At 41.0% G+C, this 14,866-nt stretch overlaps 1 protein-coding gene across 8 annotated transcripts in view; it reads left to right on the top strand.

The window, feature by feature from the left end:
- Nucleotides 1–9,646, top strand: part of usp54b (ubiquitin specific peptidase 54b) — a 56,835-nt gene extending 47,189 nt beyond the window's left edge. For all 8 annotated transcript variants that reach the window (XM_079658542.1, XM_079658539.1, XM_079658540.1 and 5 more), the window contains 5 exons: nucleotides 496–643; nucleotides 3,223–4,046; nucleotides 5,150–5,277; nucleotides 5,368–5,499; nucleotides 7,373–9,646. In XM_079658542.1, coding sequence (XP_079514668.1) covers nucleotides 496–643; nucleotides 3,223–4,046; nucleotides 5,150–5,277; nucleotides 5,368–5,499; nucleotides 7,373–7,459 — 1,319 coding nt within the window. In that variant the 3' untranslated portion in view covers nucleotides 7,460–9,646. The remainder of the gene's footprint in view (nucleotides 1–495; nucleotides 644–3,222; nucleotides 4,047–5,149; nucleotides 5,278–5,367; nucleotides 5,500–7,372) is intronic.
- The last annotated feature ends 5,220 nt before the right edge of the window (nucleotides 9,647–14,866 follow it).

The raw sequence follows: 14,866 nt of genomic DNA, 5'->3' as shown, positions 1-14,866 counted from the left end.
CTTTTCCCATCAGTTTGATGGTGAGATTCTTAGTTACCCATGAGTCCCAGCAGCTATAGCTATAAAAAAAGAACATATAAATCTGAGCAGCTCCTACTGCGCGTTTGTTGTCAATGCGAAATATAATGAAAAGTGGCTTTACCTTTGTATAAATTAACCGATATAAACAAGTTCTCCAACTACAACAGACACGAATCCTCCTACTTTGCAACTCTATACATGTATAAATACAAACCTTGACTTAGAGGAGCGTAATGCATGCCGGCCCCCTCATAACCACTCCTTCTACTCTGCTTCTATTTTCTCCTTTTGTCTCACCTGTTCTGTCATTCTCATATTTTGTCTCTGTCTTTATCTTTTACTCTTTCCTTCTGGTATTCTTCTTTTATGTTTCTTCTTCTACTTTTGCGTTCACCCACTCTTTTTCCTTTCTCTGCCACTCCGTCCTTATATCTTTCTTCTTCTTATCTCCCGCTCTGTTGTTAACATCCTCAGCTGTGCTCAGACCCCTGCATGAGGCTAACGCTCATAGCGGATTGGCTGTAGCTGCGTGCATGAGGAGCACTGGGGGCCCAATCAAACGCAGGCAGGAACAGGAAATGGAACGGGAGACAGGAAGCGCCCGCCCACAGGGGCCTCGCAGGTACCATCACTGTCCACCCTTATGTGTCCGCAGCGGTGCCTGTCTCAAAACCACATCAGACCCCCTTCCTCCCTCCCTCCCTCCCCACCCTCCCTCCCTCACTTCGTGTGTGTCCTCAGTTCAAGATGTTCTCAAACCCACCTCAGGATTCCTCAGTGGGGGTCCTCTGGGTGCTGGCTGTCCAAAAACACCCTCATATGTGTGTCCTCAGCTCTGGCTGCCCTAAATTCCCAGATGCACTGCACTCTCACATCCTGCTGTATGTGTGTATGTGTGTATGTGTGTCACACACACTCGACTTTATACAGTATTCTTTTGTGTCTGTGTGTTTGATGCAGTGCAGTGAAAACCTGCTTTGCTGGGCTCTGTTGCTGCCATCGAGAATGAAAAGAGAGACAGAGTTGCTCTCGGCTTTTCCGTGCTTCAATGCTTCCCTGCATCGTTGTTGTTGTGCTGCTCTTTGTAGCTGTGTGCTGCCAAGGCTTCCCTCGCTCTCTGTGTGCCGCTGATCTGTCCCTCTATGCACTCACTGTAAAGCTGCAGTCCGTCTCTGTGTGTCTGTTCTGTGTGCTGCGGAGCCATTGTAGTCACAGATCCTGTGCTGTTTTTGTGTGTGTCTTTGTGCTGCTGTGCTTCTGTGTTACCGTCACTCTGTTCTCCTCCTGATGTGTTAGTTGTGCTGTGTGATGAAGGGAAAGTGAGCTTCAGTTGTCATAGAGTTTCACATTTAATATTTAAAAAGAGTGAGGCTGCTCATCTCGTAGCTGAGATATATCATTAATAACATTTAATGATAATTATTAGAATTGCAGGCAAGTATAACGGGGTCCAAGCATGTGGATTTCTTTAAGTTTCACACCATTGTTAAGACAAGAAAAATATGTCAACTTTTGTTTAGGTGGTCAATTGTCACAATTGTACGGGAGACAATACAAGCTATTACTTATACTAAAGCAATTGTTTTTTATTGCTAACTGTTTTTAAATAGGAAAAACTTTAAAATAGACAACATTAGCCAAAGGAACACTGAAATGTTAATTCAGGTGTTTTCTTTCTAACTGAATGAAGACTGGTTATGAAAGGTCAACATTCACAAGTGCATGAAAGAAAAATGGTTTACAATATTACATGTCATTTGTTAGACACTTTTATCCAAAGCGACTTACATACATTCAGTACTGTGGACAATCCCCACAGGAGCAATTTGGGGTGAAGTGTCTCAGGGACACAACGACATGCTGACTGCAGTGGGACTCAAACTTGCTATCCCCTGATTCAAAGTCCAGCACACTGTCCACTGAGCTACAGCCACCTCATATACATGAACTAATAATTATGTAAACAAAACACACAAAATAACAAATATTTTACAATGACATAGTTTCATTTCAAGACTCTTTCTTATGTTAGAATCTTAGGTTCAACTTCTCTGGGTTAGCAAGTTACAGATATTGTGTCTCATAAAGGGTAATTCAAACTTCAAATCGTCTTTATTATTATTACATATAGTCCTCCTGCTGCGCTTTAAACAGCTTAATTACTGCGCATGGGTGTTACAATGTGTGGATTTTGACTTAGTCATGTTAACATCGGATTAAGTCTCTGTTTCAATTCAACTCAGCATGAAAATGAATAAATGTTCAATCCAAACTGTTAACAGCAGGATGGAGGCAAAGAGGAGGAGGTAAAGCTCAGCGCTCAGCCTCTTTTATTACCTTCCTCCTCTCCTCTATTGATCAACACACGCCTCTGATTTATAGCTCGCTGCTGCAAAGCCTGCTGGGTAATTACTAAGGCTGAAAAGAGACGGGGGAGTTAATGTGGGGGATGGGGGCCAGCGTTCACGTCGACACAGACAGGTTTGCGCACGCTGTCTTTAAAAATACAAATTTAACGACTATCTGTTCACACACACACACACACACACACACACACACACACAGAGACACACACACACACACAGACACACACACACACACACACACACACACACACACACACACAGACACACACACACACACACACACACACACACACACACACACACACACACACACACACACACACACACACACACACACCGAGTCTCTGCAGAGAGGCTCCTCTAATGTTCAACATACATCCTATCCTCCACATATCAATGCATGTAAATCATTAAAGTAATATAGCGTCCCCCCGAGACTGAATTACTCTAGATATACAGCACCGGAGCAGCAGAAGCTAAATTGCTGTTTTGATAATCACATTAAAGTCTTGAGTTGTTTGAGGTGGATGTGTTCAGATCCGAGAGTTCAGTGTGGTGAATGTGCAGCAACCTGTCATTAACAGCATGGCAGTGAGAACCCATACACAAACGAAGCGATGCTTGCACAGGGCTGCATCATTGTGTGTTCCTAGCTGTTTGTTCCTTTTGAAAGCAAGCTTGTGTGTGTGTGTTTTCTGCTTGTTTATCCCGGTGTGCAGTTGTGACCTTCCCTCTATGCAGTAACTCACCTGACGTCAGAGCAGCTCTGTTTTTTGGGGTTTTCTTTTTTCGTGCTGCATGCTGACTGACACCCTCCCTCTCTTGTCTCCTCCAGTGGACAGCCTGGCCCGGTCCAAGTACTGCTGACGCCCAATCAGGAGGAGGAAGAGGACCAGGCAACGCCCAACCAGGACGCTGCTCTGGGCCCGGGCCCGCCCCCTCCACCCTATCGCCACGCTCCCCCTCGACCCGCGCTCACCCTCAGCATCCCTCACCCTTGCGCCCCTTCCAGCCGAGGGGAGGAAGAGGAAGAGGAGGAGGATTGTGGATGCATGGGGAGGAGAGGGTTGGAAGGCGAGGATGGGAGGGTGGGGACGGGGGTGAGGTTGTGCGAGTTGCTGCAGGCAGGGGGGGTGAGTGTCAGACCCCTGGGGAAGCACTTAGCTATCTCTCTGCCCTCGCTTCCTCTGCGTCTCTGGGATACACACACCATACACACTGCACACTCCACACACCATGAACACACACACTCACGTCCTCCTCCTCCGTCCTATACTCCTGCACCATCTTCCCCTCTGGAAGGCTCCGAGCAAAGAAAACCTCCCTGGCAGCCCCCCGAGCTTCAGTCCCCCACCGGTGCGGCTCATTGGCCGGGGCAAGAAGCCGCGGCTGACAGCGCCACACGTCATTGGTCCTCCTGGAGTCTGGACCGTCCCGACGCCGTGGTGACTCCGTACGACACCCCCCCGGACCGCTGTGTCCCCATCAGGCCGCAGACCACCAGCCAGCAACACAGCTACAGTTGCCAGTCCTCTCCAGGGCACTACAGCTCCCAGCATGCCCCAGGGCAACAGAGTGATCACCGCTGTGACCGCGAAGAGGCTGAGCTGTCTGAGCTTGACTCCCTTTACCAAGCCAGTCTGCAGGCTGGAAGGACAGGTACACACACACACACACACACACACACACACACACACACACACACACACACACACACACACACACACACACACACACACACACACACACACCCACCCCTACAAGTTTGTACAGAACAGAAACTTAAAAGTAATCTTTTAATCATTATTTAAATGATCAGAACATTTCTCAATGTTCATCAAAAGAAGTAACAGCCAATGAATAAGCATTAGCTTTCATTATGTTTTACATTGTTAATAGAGAATATCTGGCTTTCAGGTTGTTTGGGAAAAGAACATGCAATGTATAGTCTCTACCCTGAGCCTTTTGAATTTCTGAATTAATTATTATCAATGAATCAGTACAAAAGGGAAAAGATGAATAGATACTGAAAATAATTGTCAGTGGTTCGTAATTCTCAAAACAGAAATTCAAATGAACATTCAGTATGTATATAGTGAAGTTAGATTCCTTACTTGAGTCAATCCTATAAATGTACTAAGAGCATTGTATTAAAAACCATGTTTAAAATGGTTTAGAAATGTAAAAAAAGCAACAACCCTATACTAATGTAATGTTCATACTGCTGTCATTTTAAGTTGTTTTTTTGTATGTAGTATTTTAACACTGAAATGTCCTACATTTTTATATAACAAGAAAATGGTAGCACCAGAGTATTTCTGCAGACAGGTTGTTGCAGCTGATTTGGGTCAATTAAAAAGTATTGCCTAGCACCCCTAACCGAGGAGACCTTTTGGTATGCTGTCATTTTACTTATTGAAATCACAGAACTTTAAATTAAATTTTAGCCAAAAATCCAAAGCTTAAAGAAAAGATAAATTACTGAAAAATGTTTATAAATCAATGCAAAACACATATTTAATTACCTGAAATGGGGCAACCATAAAAACAATATTTTGTGTTTGACCAGTTGACTCAGTAAGTGTGATATATTGCATTAATAAAGGGCCAGACCATAATAATATGAAATGGCTAAATAATGCAAAGCTTAATTTAAGAACGTGGAGAGAAATAGCGTTGAGTTTATTTAAAAGCTGCCACTAAATGAACATACATCATGAGTGTTCCTGTTTTGACCTCCTTCCCTGCCTGTGTGTTTTTAGGGTGCAGTCCATCAGAGAGGCTAATATCAAGGGTGGGGGGGCAGGGGCGCTCCAAGACCCCCAACGCAGACATGGAGAGGAGTGTGTATGGGGCAGACAGCACCAGCACCCCCACCTACCTCAACAAGGTAACGTATTTTTAACCGATCCCCTCTAACGTTTGCAGGTCTTCAATTGGATCCATTTCCCAGCGTCTGACTGACATGTTCTCCTTGCAGCCAATGACGATGCGGGATCTGCGTTTGGGGGCGGGGCCTGATGATGGGGAGAACCTGAGACGAATTGGACGGAGCCTGAGCGGCACCGTAGTGACCTCGCGCCGCGGCCGCCTGACTGCAACCCGCAGCTTTGTGAGTGTGACTTCCTGTGCTCTGCTGCCTCCCTGTGGCCGTGCTGTTAAACTGCATCAGCCTGAATGTGGCGTCGCCGTAGAGCTTTTGCACGTCCCTGTGCTCTGTCCTCTCTCTGCTTCTCTTACCTCTTTCAAAGGTGAAGCAGGCTGATGTCAGTGCCTCTGCTTTCTTACTTCCTCTCTTCTGAATCCCTGTTGCTCTTCCACCACTATCATCTCCTCCATCCTCCTCATCACCAACACCTTCTCATCACCACCTCCCTCCTCCGCTTCACAGGTAAACACTGTGCTGGGCTCCTGTATGACATTACTCTAATAATCACCACTCAGCTGCTTAAGAGGACTGCATATATCTCCTTGGTTACGCTACTTTGAGTTCCAGATCATTTTTTTGGTGCACATTTTGTTTTCTGGCAAACTCATCTGGCACAAAGTAGGCTAAGCCACTATTAGCACATAGCTCAATCCTGTGGACGTGCACTAATTTGTAAATACTGTGGAAAGGCAGGTTATATTCCACAAACTCCAACGTGCGTCCTTTCTATAAAAACAGTTTTATCCATCTCTAAATTCGTCATTCTTCCTTTAGGACCCGCTCTGATCACAAAATGATCTCCAACTTTTGAAGCCAAAATGACACAGACATAAACTGCAGCCTTGTCTGGTTTTTTGCTTGCGTCATTAAAGGTCTCTCTGTTTTGGAGATGTTTTTATATCCTGAGGAAACGGCTCAGGTTTTCACACTTCCAAAGGACAACAATCACACCTAAATGTGGGAGCACATTGATCTGAAATACTTTTATGAGATGCTGTTATTCTCTGATATTTGTTTTCAGTAATGTCTCTTACCCTGTATCATTGTTAGTTTTCTTCAGCTCTTACATTCTTTTTTTCAGAATGGATACATTATACATTAAGCTGAAAGTTGAACCTGAAATGTGTCAGTAATATTATAATTACAAAACAGAGGACTAAAAACTTTGGTTAGACACTGGCACATTTTTTAAATCAGTTTCAGATGTGAGGTGAATTACAATGTAACAAGTTGCCCAGATATTATTATTATGTTATCTAAAGGGAGATGAATAAGCAGGTTTCTAGTATTCTATGTATTCGATATAATCTATTTCAAGTTAATTCCCAGAAAATATGATACTATATATTTTTTACACAGCATAAGCACACATTAATTTGGCATATGACTAGAAAAAGGAATATACATGACTATAAATACAAGACATCTTAACCACATGACAACCAAAATATATATGTTTGTAGCTTTTCATTTCTTACTCATAACACTTACATGTGTGGAAGACTCAACTCACTTTACATTGAATTCTTTTCAAATTTCAAAGATCCAAAAGTAAAATGACGACTTCTAATTTTCGATCAGTTGATATACAAGACAGGGAGAACAAAATAATTAAACTAAAATGGTGCAGCAACAACGACATATTGTGTTTGAACGGTTTGTGTTCAATACATAATTCATGTTGTGAAAGCGAGTTGGACAACATGTTCTACTTAGTGTTAGATTGAATTAGAACATGGGGAACATCAGGGATCAAGTACAGTCATGTAAAAGCTGCACCAAATATCACATTTAAACAGATTTAACAGTACAGATTATAATATTTGTTCAGAACATCTGTATGTGTTCAGGATAGCAAATTGAACAATCCATGCTTCTATAAATCTTAATTCCTAGAACATTTGTGGCCGCTCAAACTGATTGGATTTCTAGGTGAATAAATACTTGATCTCTTCTGCTCCAAATCTACTTCACAGTTCCTTAAACTTCTCTCACTCTTTTAATTCCAGGTGCACCTTCATACTGATCTGACCTGTTGTCTCCTCTTTTATTTTAGGAGCTAACAGGGAGTACAGGGAGTTTCTGGCTGTGTCTGACGGGGGTCAAGGTGTCTTCTGACCGGAGTCCCACTCTGCTTCACTAACGTCTCACAGTGTGGGGGGGCAGCAGCCATGACGGACCTAGAATTGGCTCCGGAGGATCTACTCCTATTATGTTCCTCCTTCTCCTCCCTTAAACAACATGCACGCACACATGCACATCTGCACTGACGTAGAGCCTCCCTCAGCGCCTGCAGCACCCTGCTTACCTCCCCCTACTCCCCCCCTCCTCTTTCTTGACCTACTATTCTGTCTATGCAGTCACTCTGACCCCCAAACTACAGCCTCAACCTTCCCACCTACTTCCCGGGACTCTTGTTTCTCCCCCCAGAGAGGTTTCTCTGTGCGAGTGTAAATTCACCCCCTTCATCCTAAAGGAACCTCAGCTCAGGGGGGAGACCCCTACTAAGTAGCCACGTCTCTTCCTCTTTCTTCACGGGCATTTCCTGTTGGACGCACACATAGCCGAACTGGGTCTGTTTTTAGATGGACTGCCATACTTTTTTCCTTTTTCTTTTCGTTAGTTTACAGTAAACCCGCCCAGAGACTGAAATCACTAATAACAAAAAGTCATGTACAGAAAAACTCATGTATGAAACCTGTATATTAATTAATAAGACCTTATGGAATGTTGATAATGATAATTAACGAATATTGATAAATTTAAAGTGGTACTTCCTCATGTCTGCTTTTCAAATAGGAGTGGAGTGCACTTCACAAGTGTCTAGCTGGAGATTCCGTCCCCCCCCCTAAACCTGCTCGCTGACCTAAATGACAGCTCTCCCGTTTCTACCGGGAGATTAAACAAGAAAAGCGCTTCTTTTTTTTCCTCTTCTTTCCTTTCTTTCTTGCTGTCTTTGATTCACGCTTGTTCTTTTTCTTCCAAAACCGGAAACAGTAGCATCAGAAATTGGAAACAGGGGAGGAAAGTCGAGACGGAATGAGAGTATGTACATTAGGAGACCCTTCTCTTGAGTATTTATCAGTGAGAACATTGATTGACTTAAGTGCGCTTTACAAGGTTACATGGCAGAAGTGCACTTTCCGAAAGCTATTTGACTGAGAAGCAGCTCGATGGCGGTTATTTTACTTAAAGGCCTCAGGTGAATTTCAGTGGCACTTACAGATTCACACTATTGTTTCCCCCTCCCACTGAAACTTGTTTGAGACCTCAGATGTTAATAGGAAATGCTCATCTTCAGCCTCAGACAGTGACATGTCTAATATGAATATGCTTTATATGATATATATGTATTAGAGGTATATTTTCGGCCAGTGAGCTATCTTCTTCAGAGATGTCAACCATTCCTCAGTTGTATGAACAGTTATAACTTCATTCACCCCCTTTACTGAGGAGCGTTCTGACATGTGTAGAGTACATTTATTATATGCTTTATTCTATTTAATAATATATACAAATAACAAAGTCCTTATACAACAACTGGCCAATGTAAAGTTCTTTTAGAATTTACTGATGTTGATTGATCGTTGTAACTAAACCAAAGGTTGGCACTTAACTCAGAGAGCGTATTTAACATTGCTGTTTTTATTTTCATTTAGATTTTGTTGTTTTTTTTGTTTGTTTTTTTGGGTTTCTGGATTTGGGAGAATGTAGCCAATTGTAGCGCATGAGTCCGCTATGCAAATCAACCTTCCCTCACGATCCTGTATCGGAGACAGCCAGGAGGCAGACACACCCACCCACGGGCGCCCTCATGGACTCTGGCAGAGACACAGAGGGGTGGAGGAGATTTCATGTTCAATGCTGCTGGTGAACTTTGTTGTTCTGCATCTAACTGCTATGTTTCAACCTATGGAATGCAAAAAGAGAGCAACAAGGAGGTAGTGGGGAGCAAAAAAAAAAAAATGGAGAAAGAGCGAATGAATGTAAACTAAAGGATGAAAGTGTGTGTTTGTGAATAGTGTGAGGGTGAGAGACACGAAAGGTTCTGAGAGTGAAGAGTTTACCACTGCAGGTACATTGTATGTGGGTGTGTGTAGACTGTGTGTGTCAGTTCTGGGGTGGTGTTGCTCGGGGAAAGAGGGAACCTGTATTTTTGCAATAAAGTTATTACCAATGCACTCCCACAGGGGGCGTAACCACCGTAAAATGTCTGTGTTATCCTTTGATTGAGGGAGTGGAGGAACATTTTAGTTTTTAAACTTTAGTTAATTTCAAGAGTCAGGATGAAATGCCAAATATAATCAATAAATCATTTATCATGTTTTAATATACGTTTTCTCGGTTAAATTCGCAAGCAACCCATAAGTGTAAAGAAGAACTAAAGAAAGGTCGTCCAGATGCAAAATTAAAGTCACAATGTTAATTTATAAATAATATTAATCCAATAAAGTATCAGGAGAAGAGAAACGTTAACGACCAAATACAAACCAAGAAACACATTCTTCAATTCTCTAAATCTACGAATGATATAGCATTTTAAGACTTTTCCTATTTCAGAAAATGTTTTTTGTCCCATTATATACACTGAACAAAAATATAAATGCAACACTTTTTTTTTTGCTCCCATTTTTCATGAGATGAACTCAAAGATCTAAAACATTTTCTATATCCACAAAATAACAATTTCTCTCAAATATTGTTCACAAATCTGTGATAGTGAGCACTTCTCCTTTGCTGAGATAATCCATCCCACCTCACAGGTGTGGCATATCAAGATGCTGATTAGACAGCATGATTATTGCACAGGTGTGCCTTAGGCTGGCCACTATAAAAGGCCACTCTGAAACGTGCATTTTTGCTTTATTTGGGGGTCTTCGGGGGGTCCGAAAACCAGTCAGTATCTGTTGTTAGGGTTAGGGTAATATTGTGAATCGAGTGGCCCATGGTGGTGGTGGGGTTATGGTATGGGCAGGCGTATGTTATGGACGACGAACACAGTTCACGGTAAGTGAATATACTGGATCTAAACATTTGTTTTTCAAGTCTGTGTTTTCAGATTTGACGGAGATATATAATTAAGGAATCTGTGGATAAAAAAAGCTGGATCAAATTAAACCAATTTCAAAACAATAGCATACATGCCAACCTTTCCAAATCCAAAAGAGGTAGGTTTGCGCGTGGCAAATGTGCACACCCAAATTAGGTAATCAGAAGAAATGGAACCCCAGTAATTAAATGTATAAACCATGTATTTAACATATATTGCATCATTTTATGCATTTTTCAGAAAAAGAGGGAATTAGGCCTACTGTAGGGCTATGAAGTTAGTTTTATGTTGGATACTGGACGACATTCTTCTTGCACAGTTTAACAGATTGTCGGAACATGGTTTTATTTAGGGACCATCAATGTGTTGGAGTGACACAAAACCAATGTTATTTTAAATACCTCTGTGCTCACTTATTGGAGTTGCAAGAACTACATGTGTCATAACTACACATGCATTTTGTCAATTACCTTTTTTTCAATAACATGCCTTTTCCAATTGTGGAAAATAGGTATGGTTTGACATTAACTAAAGATGCATAGAATAACAAGTGGATAAAAGTTTCTATTGTAAATCTGGTGGTCATATAACGGTTACAAAGGTACTACTTTGTTGAGCTCCAAGTGAATATATTTGAGTGTTGGCCAGTCTGCAGTTTGTGCCTCTACCACTAGATGTAAGCAGTGATACACTGGCCTCCCAAATGCATTCACACAGACTCCCACTCAGTATACACACACTAACACAAATATATAACCACTCTTTTCACTTCTTCAGAAAACCTCTTGTCAAAGTTTTTACTTCGCACTCAAAGTAACAATTAAAAGTTTGACAGATTTTGAAAAAGAAAATGTCTGGATTCCCTGCAGAACAGAGCAAAGAAAAGGTGATGAATCAATAGCCATTACCTTTCACACACACCTCTCTCCGGTACTGGGAGAGTACATGTAATGGTTATTTGATGTCAGTGTGTGTTTATAGTCCTGCCATCCTTTCGGAACCAGTGACCTGAATTCAGAGAAACTGTAGAATGTTGTTTTTAAGTACAGTCGTTTTTATTTGTCCTCTCTAGTCTCACTACTTCAAAAACTTCAATACATTTGCTAAATGTCACCTTTTCTTTTGTCTTTGCTAAGAACAAACGTCTGTTCTGATATCATACCTCCAGGCAGTACATTTTTAAAATAAAAAACCCTTCAAGTTTTCTTTTGAGTTGATTTTACCATGGAGAGTAAATCTGACATTATGGGGGAGCCTTTAATTAGAGACACAATCGTTAGTTGATTGATTTTCTATTCAATGATATAAGAAGTTGCTAAGTGACGAAAAGCATCTCTCTTAAAAATGTCATTAGTGGTTTCCAAGCATCGAAACGACCTTTGCCAAAATGAAAAAAATATGAACTTGCCAACACACACCAGAGCAAACATAGATGTAGTTATACAGAAACACAAATGGTGAAAGCCAAGACTAAATGAAAAGGTTGAAAGCAATGTACCAAATATTTGTTGATGTTGTAAAGGCAAATGATATGACGTCGAGACAAATAAGACTTAAGGTGTCAGTATAGGCGGTGTGTATAAGTGATTATGGCTGGCCAAATAGCTTTGGAAACCTCTTTCCCCAACACCTTTCCAATGTAGCATTTGCTAAAGTACAGCTGATAGAAATCTGAATAATTTTGCAGGTAATTGGTCCTGAACCAAGTTTTGGACAGATTAAGAATTCTGACATTATATTGGCTCTAGATGACTAGTTAGGATCATCAAAGCTATTGCGGTTCAACCTGTTGGGAACATGAATGTACCAAATTTCCCATCCATAGTAATCCTTTATTCTATACTGTAGTTGCAAAGAAATGTCACTTTGGACTAGAGTTCAATGTCCTTTCAGACCGACATTTGTATTCTTAGAGCTTGGAAAGGAGAAAAGCTCCTCTATTGTGGGCAGAGTTTTCTTGACTTTAGACATTGATATCTTCACATAGACTTAATGGATTTTTACAATATTAACTGCTTTTAAAATCTGTGTTCTTTTGATATTTAAACAAAAGAAGGAGTTGGGACCTGTGATGAGGGTTATTAGTGCAAGTGGTATTGAAGGAAAAGGTAAAGCCAACCAGCCTGAAAGCTTATGTTGAAAGGAAGTGGGTCAACATGAGAAATACAGATGGTGCATTCAACAAAGGTTATTAGACGATTCTCTTTCAGAACACAATAAGCTTTTAGAGCTTAGTGAAGGACTGCGGTCCCTGATGTGTCCAATGCCTTACTGAGGGATGAATGGAAACAAATTGGAGTTGTTAAGAAGATCAATAAGAACCCTGAATGTAAAGGAAAGACAGCTGGAAGTCTCTGGATTTGTCTTCTTGATCCACAAAATCTAAGTTCAGTAACAAACAGAATGCTTCAACATGTTTTTAGCACACAATAATTGTCGTACTATGATACAACTGATGTGGACTGTTACATTTAAAAGCTTGCATAGCATTGGGGGTAGTTGTAGAGCAAACAATTCAGAAATAATTCATTAAATTAAAAACCTCCGACACAATTTATCCGAACACTAAAACCAGAACAGACAAGGTAAAGGTAATCATAAACATCTAAACGTATGAATACAAAACGACTTTGCAAGATTCTTTATTTCTGAAATACTTTATTCCCATCCTACCTGAACGCAGACCTCCAAGAGCTCAAACAGGAAGTTGTGATGGCAATAAAAGAATGAGCCTATAGTGCTGTGACTATTACACTCATATAAAAGTGACAAAGTGTTTAAATAAGATCTATCCGAGCCTGATAAACATGATTTCATGATCAAACGGTTAAACAGAGTACGTAGACCAACTCTAGCAGGGTAATTATTATTATAACAATTATTATTATTGTAATGTTACCTTGGTTGGTGATTGGCTAATGGTTACACAAGCCAAAAAATCGTTATGACATCATAAAGTGGCCAAAATCTGATCAGCTCATTTTCAGACAGGTTTTTATATAAAAGGATCAGGACAAAAAGTGAGAGAATATTTCTTCCTGAGACTTTCAGAATCTCTTTACACAGAGGGGACACATGTTTATGTATAACAGACATGAAGAAGTGGATTTTGCATAATAGGTCCCCTTTAATAGCAAGAGATTTTTTGCAATGTTCTCCAATGGTCCACCTCGCAAAATCTGTTGCTTATTTAATGGGAATACTGACACAGCATTCCAACTATCCTTTATGCTAAGCACAAAACTCTTTATTATTCCGCCGGGTTACTTTGCGCCTCTTCTTCTACCACATTGAACATCACAGAAACTCAAAACGTTCAGCCTGGTCGGGAATCGATGGCTATTACTTTTATCATTCATAACTTTCATAATTCCAGAGATACATCCCATAATACATCATATTTTTAACATGGAAGTCAATGGAGAAACTCTTCAGACTTGAACAATCTTCATGCAACTTCAACTGTTCTGCTCCTTCTTCAACTGCTAACCGTTCCTTCATACTTTCACTCAGAAACCTCATTCCAACTTTAAAATGTTACACATCTTTCTGGAATTATTCGTGTAACACAACTTTTAAATCTAATTTTTACTTTTAGAGATTAAACATTGTTCAGACCTTGGTAAAGAGGCCTTCTTCAGATTTTAGAGTGCGTGATGTCACAGCGGAGGACAGATTCAATTTTGCCTTCATATTTTCTTTTAAACCTGCCATAATTCCCAAACCCTACATTCCTGAGACATAATTGTTCATGACAAACGTAGGAAAACATCTCGTAGCTTGAACATTTTTAAAATTAAGCAAAATAATTAAACAAAATGCCTCTTGAACATGTCTCCATTAAACCCCATTGTAAATTCAGCCTCATCGATCCCCACCACAGCAGCCGCACACCTTTAGTTAATCTGCCAAAAAGGCCACATTATTAACCCGAAAGTTCACAGAAAGTACACTTCAGATGCTCAAGCTCCTTGACATACTTCACGCTTTGAAATTTCACAGATATCTGTTACGGTTCTTCAACAAAACGTTCCCATGTAAGAGGTTTATCTCTCATTCAGAACAATGAAAATGCTCTCCTCTCACTGATGACCATGGAAACCTTTGATCTCTGGACACGTCGTTAGCTCAAATATAAACACCTGCATGGAACACGATGATGTCATAACTCCAACTGACATGCCCAGAGCAGCAGACTTCAGATAATGGTTAACACAACTCTACGTCAATCATGGGGTGTCATCATATGCCGTTCCCATGGACACATCCCTCGCCATAAAACACGATGTTGCTGTAACTCCAATAGACACAGTCCGATCGTCCCACAATCTTCACCTGTATATCACCTCTCCAAGCCTCAACAGCTCTACATCAAATCTGACATCTCACCATATGCCGTTTCTATGGAAACGCATCCCTCGCCATAAAACGGTGGCGTTTTTCTCATAACTTCAGTGAAAATGCTCCAAACAGCCCAAAACTTCACAGGTTTGGTAACGA

This window comes from Notothenia rossii (genome assembly GCF_949606895.1).
Source record: "Notothenia rossii genome assembly, chromosome: 11".
NCBI lineage: Eukaryota > Metazoa > Chordata > Actinopteri > Perciformes > Nototheniidae > Notothenia > Notothenia rossii.
Note: the sequence above shows the minus strand (reverse complement) of the source record. Positions and strands in the feature narration are given on the sequence as shown.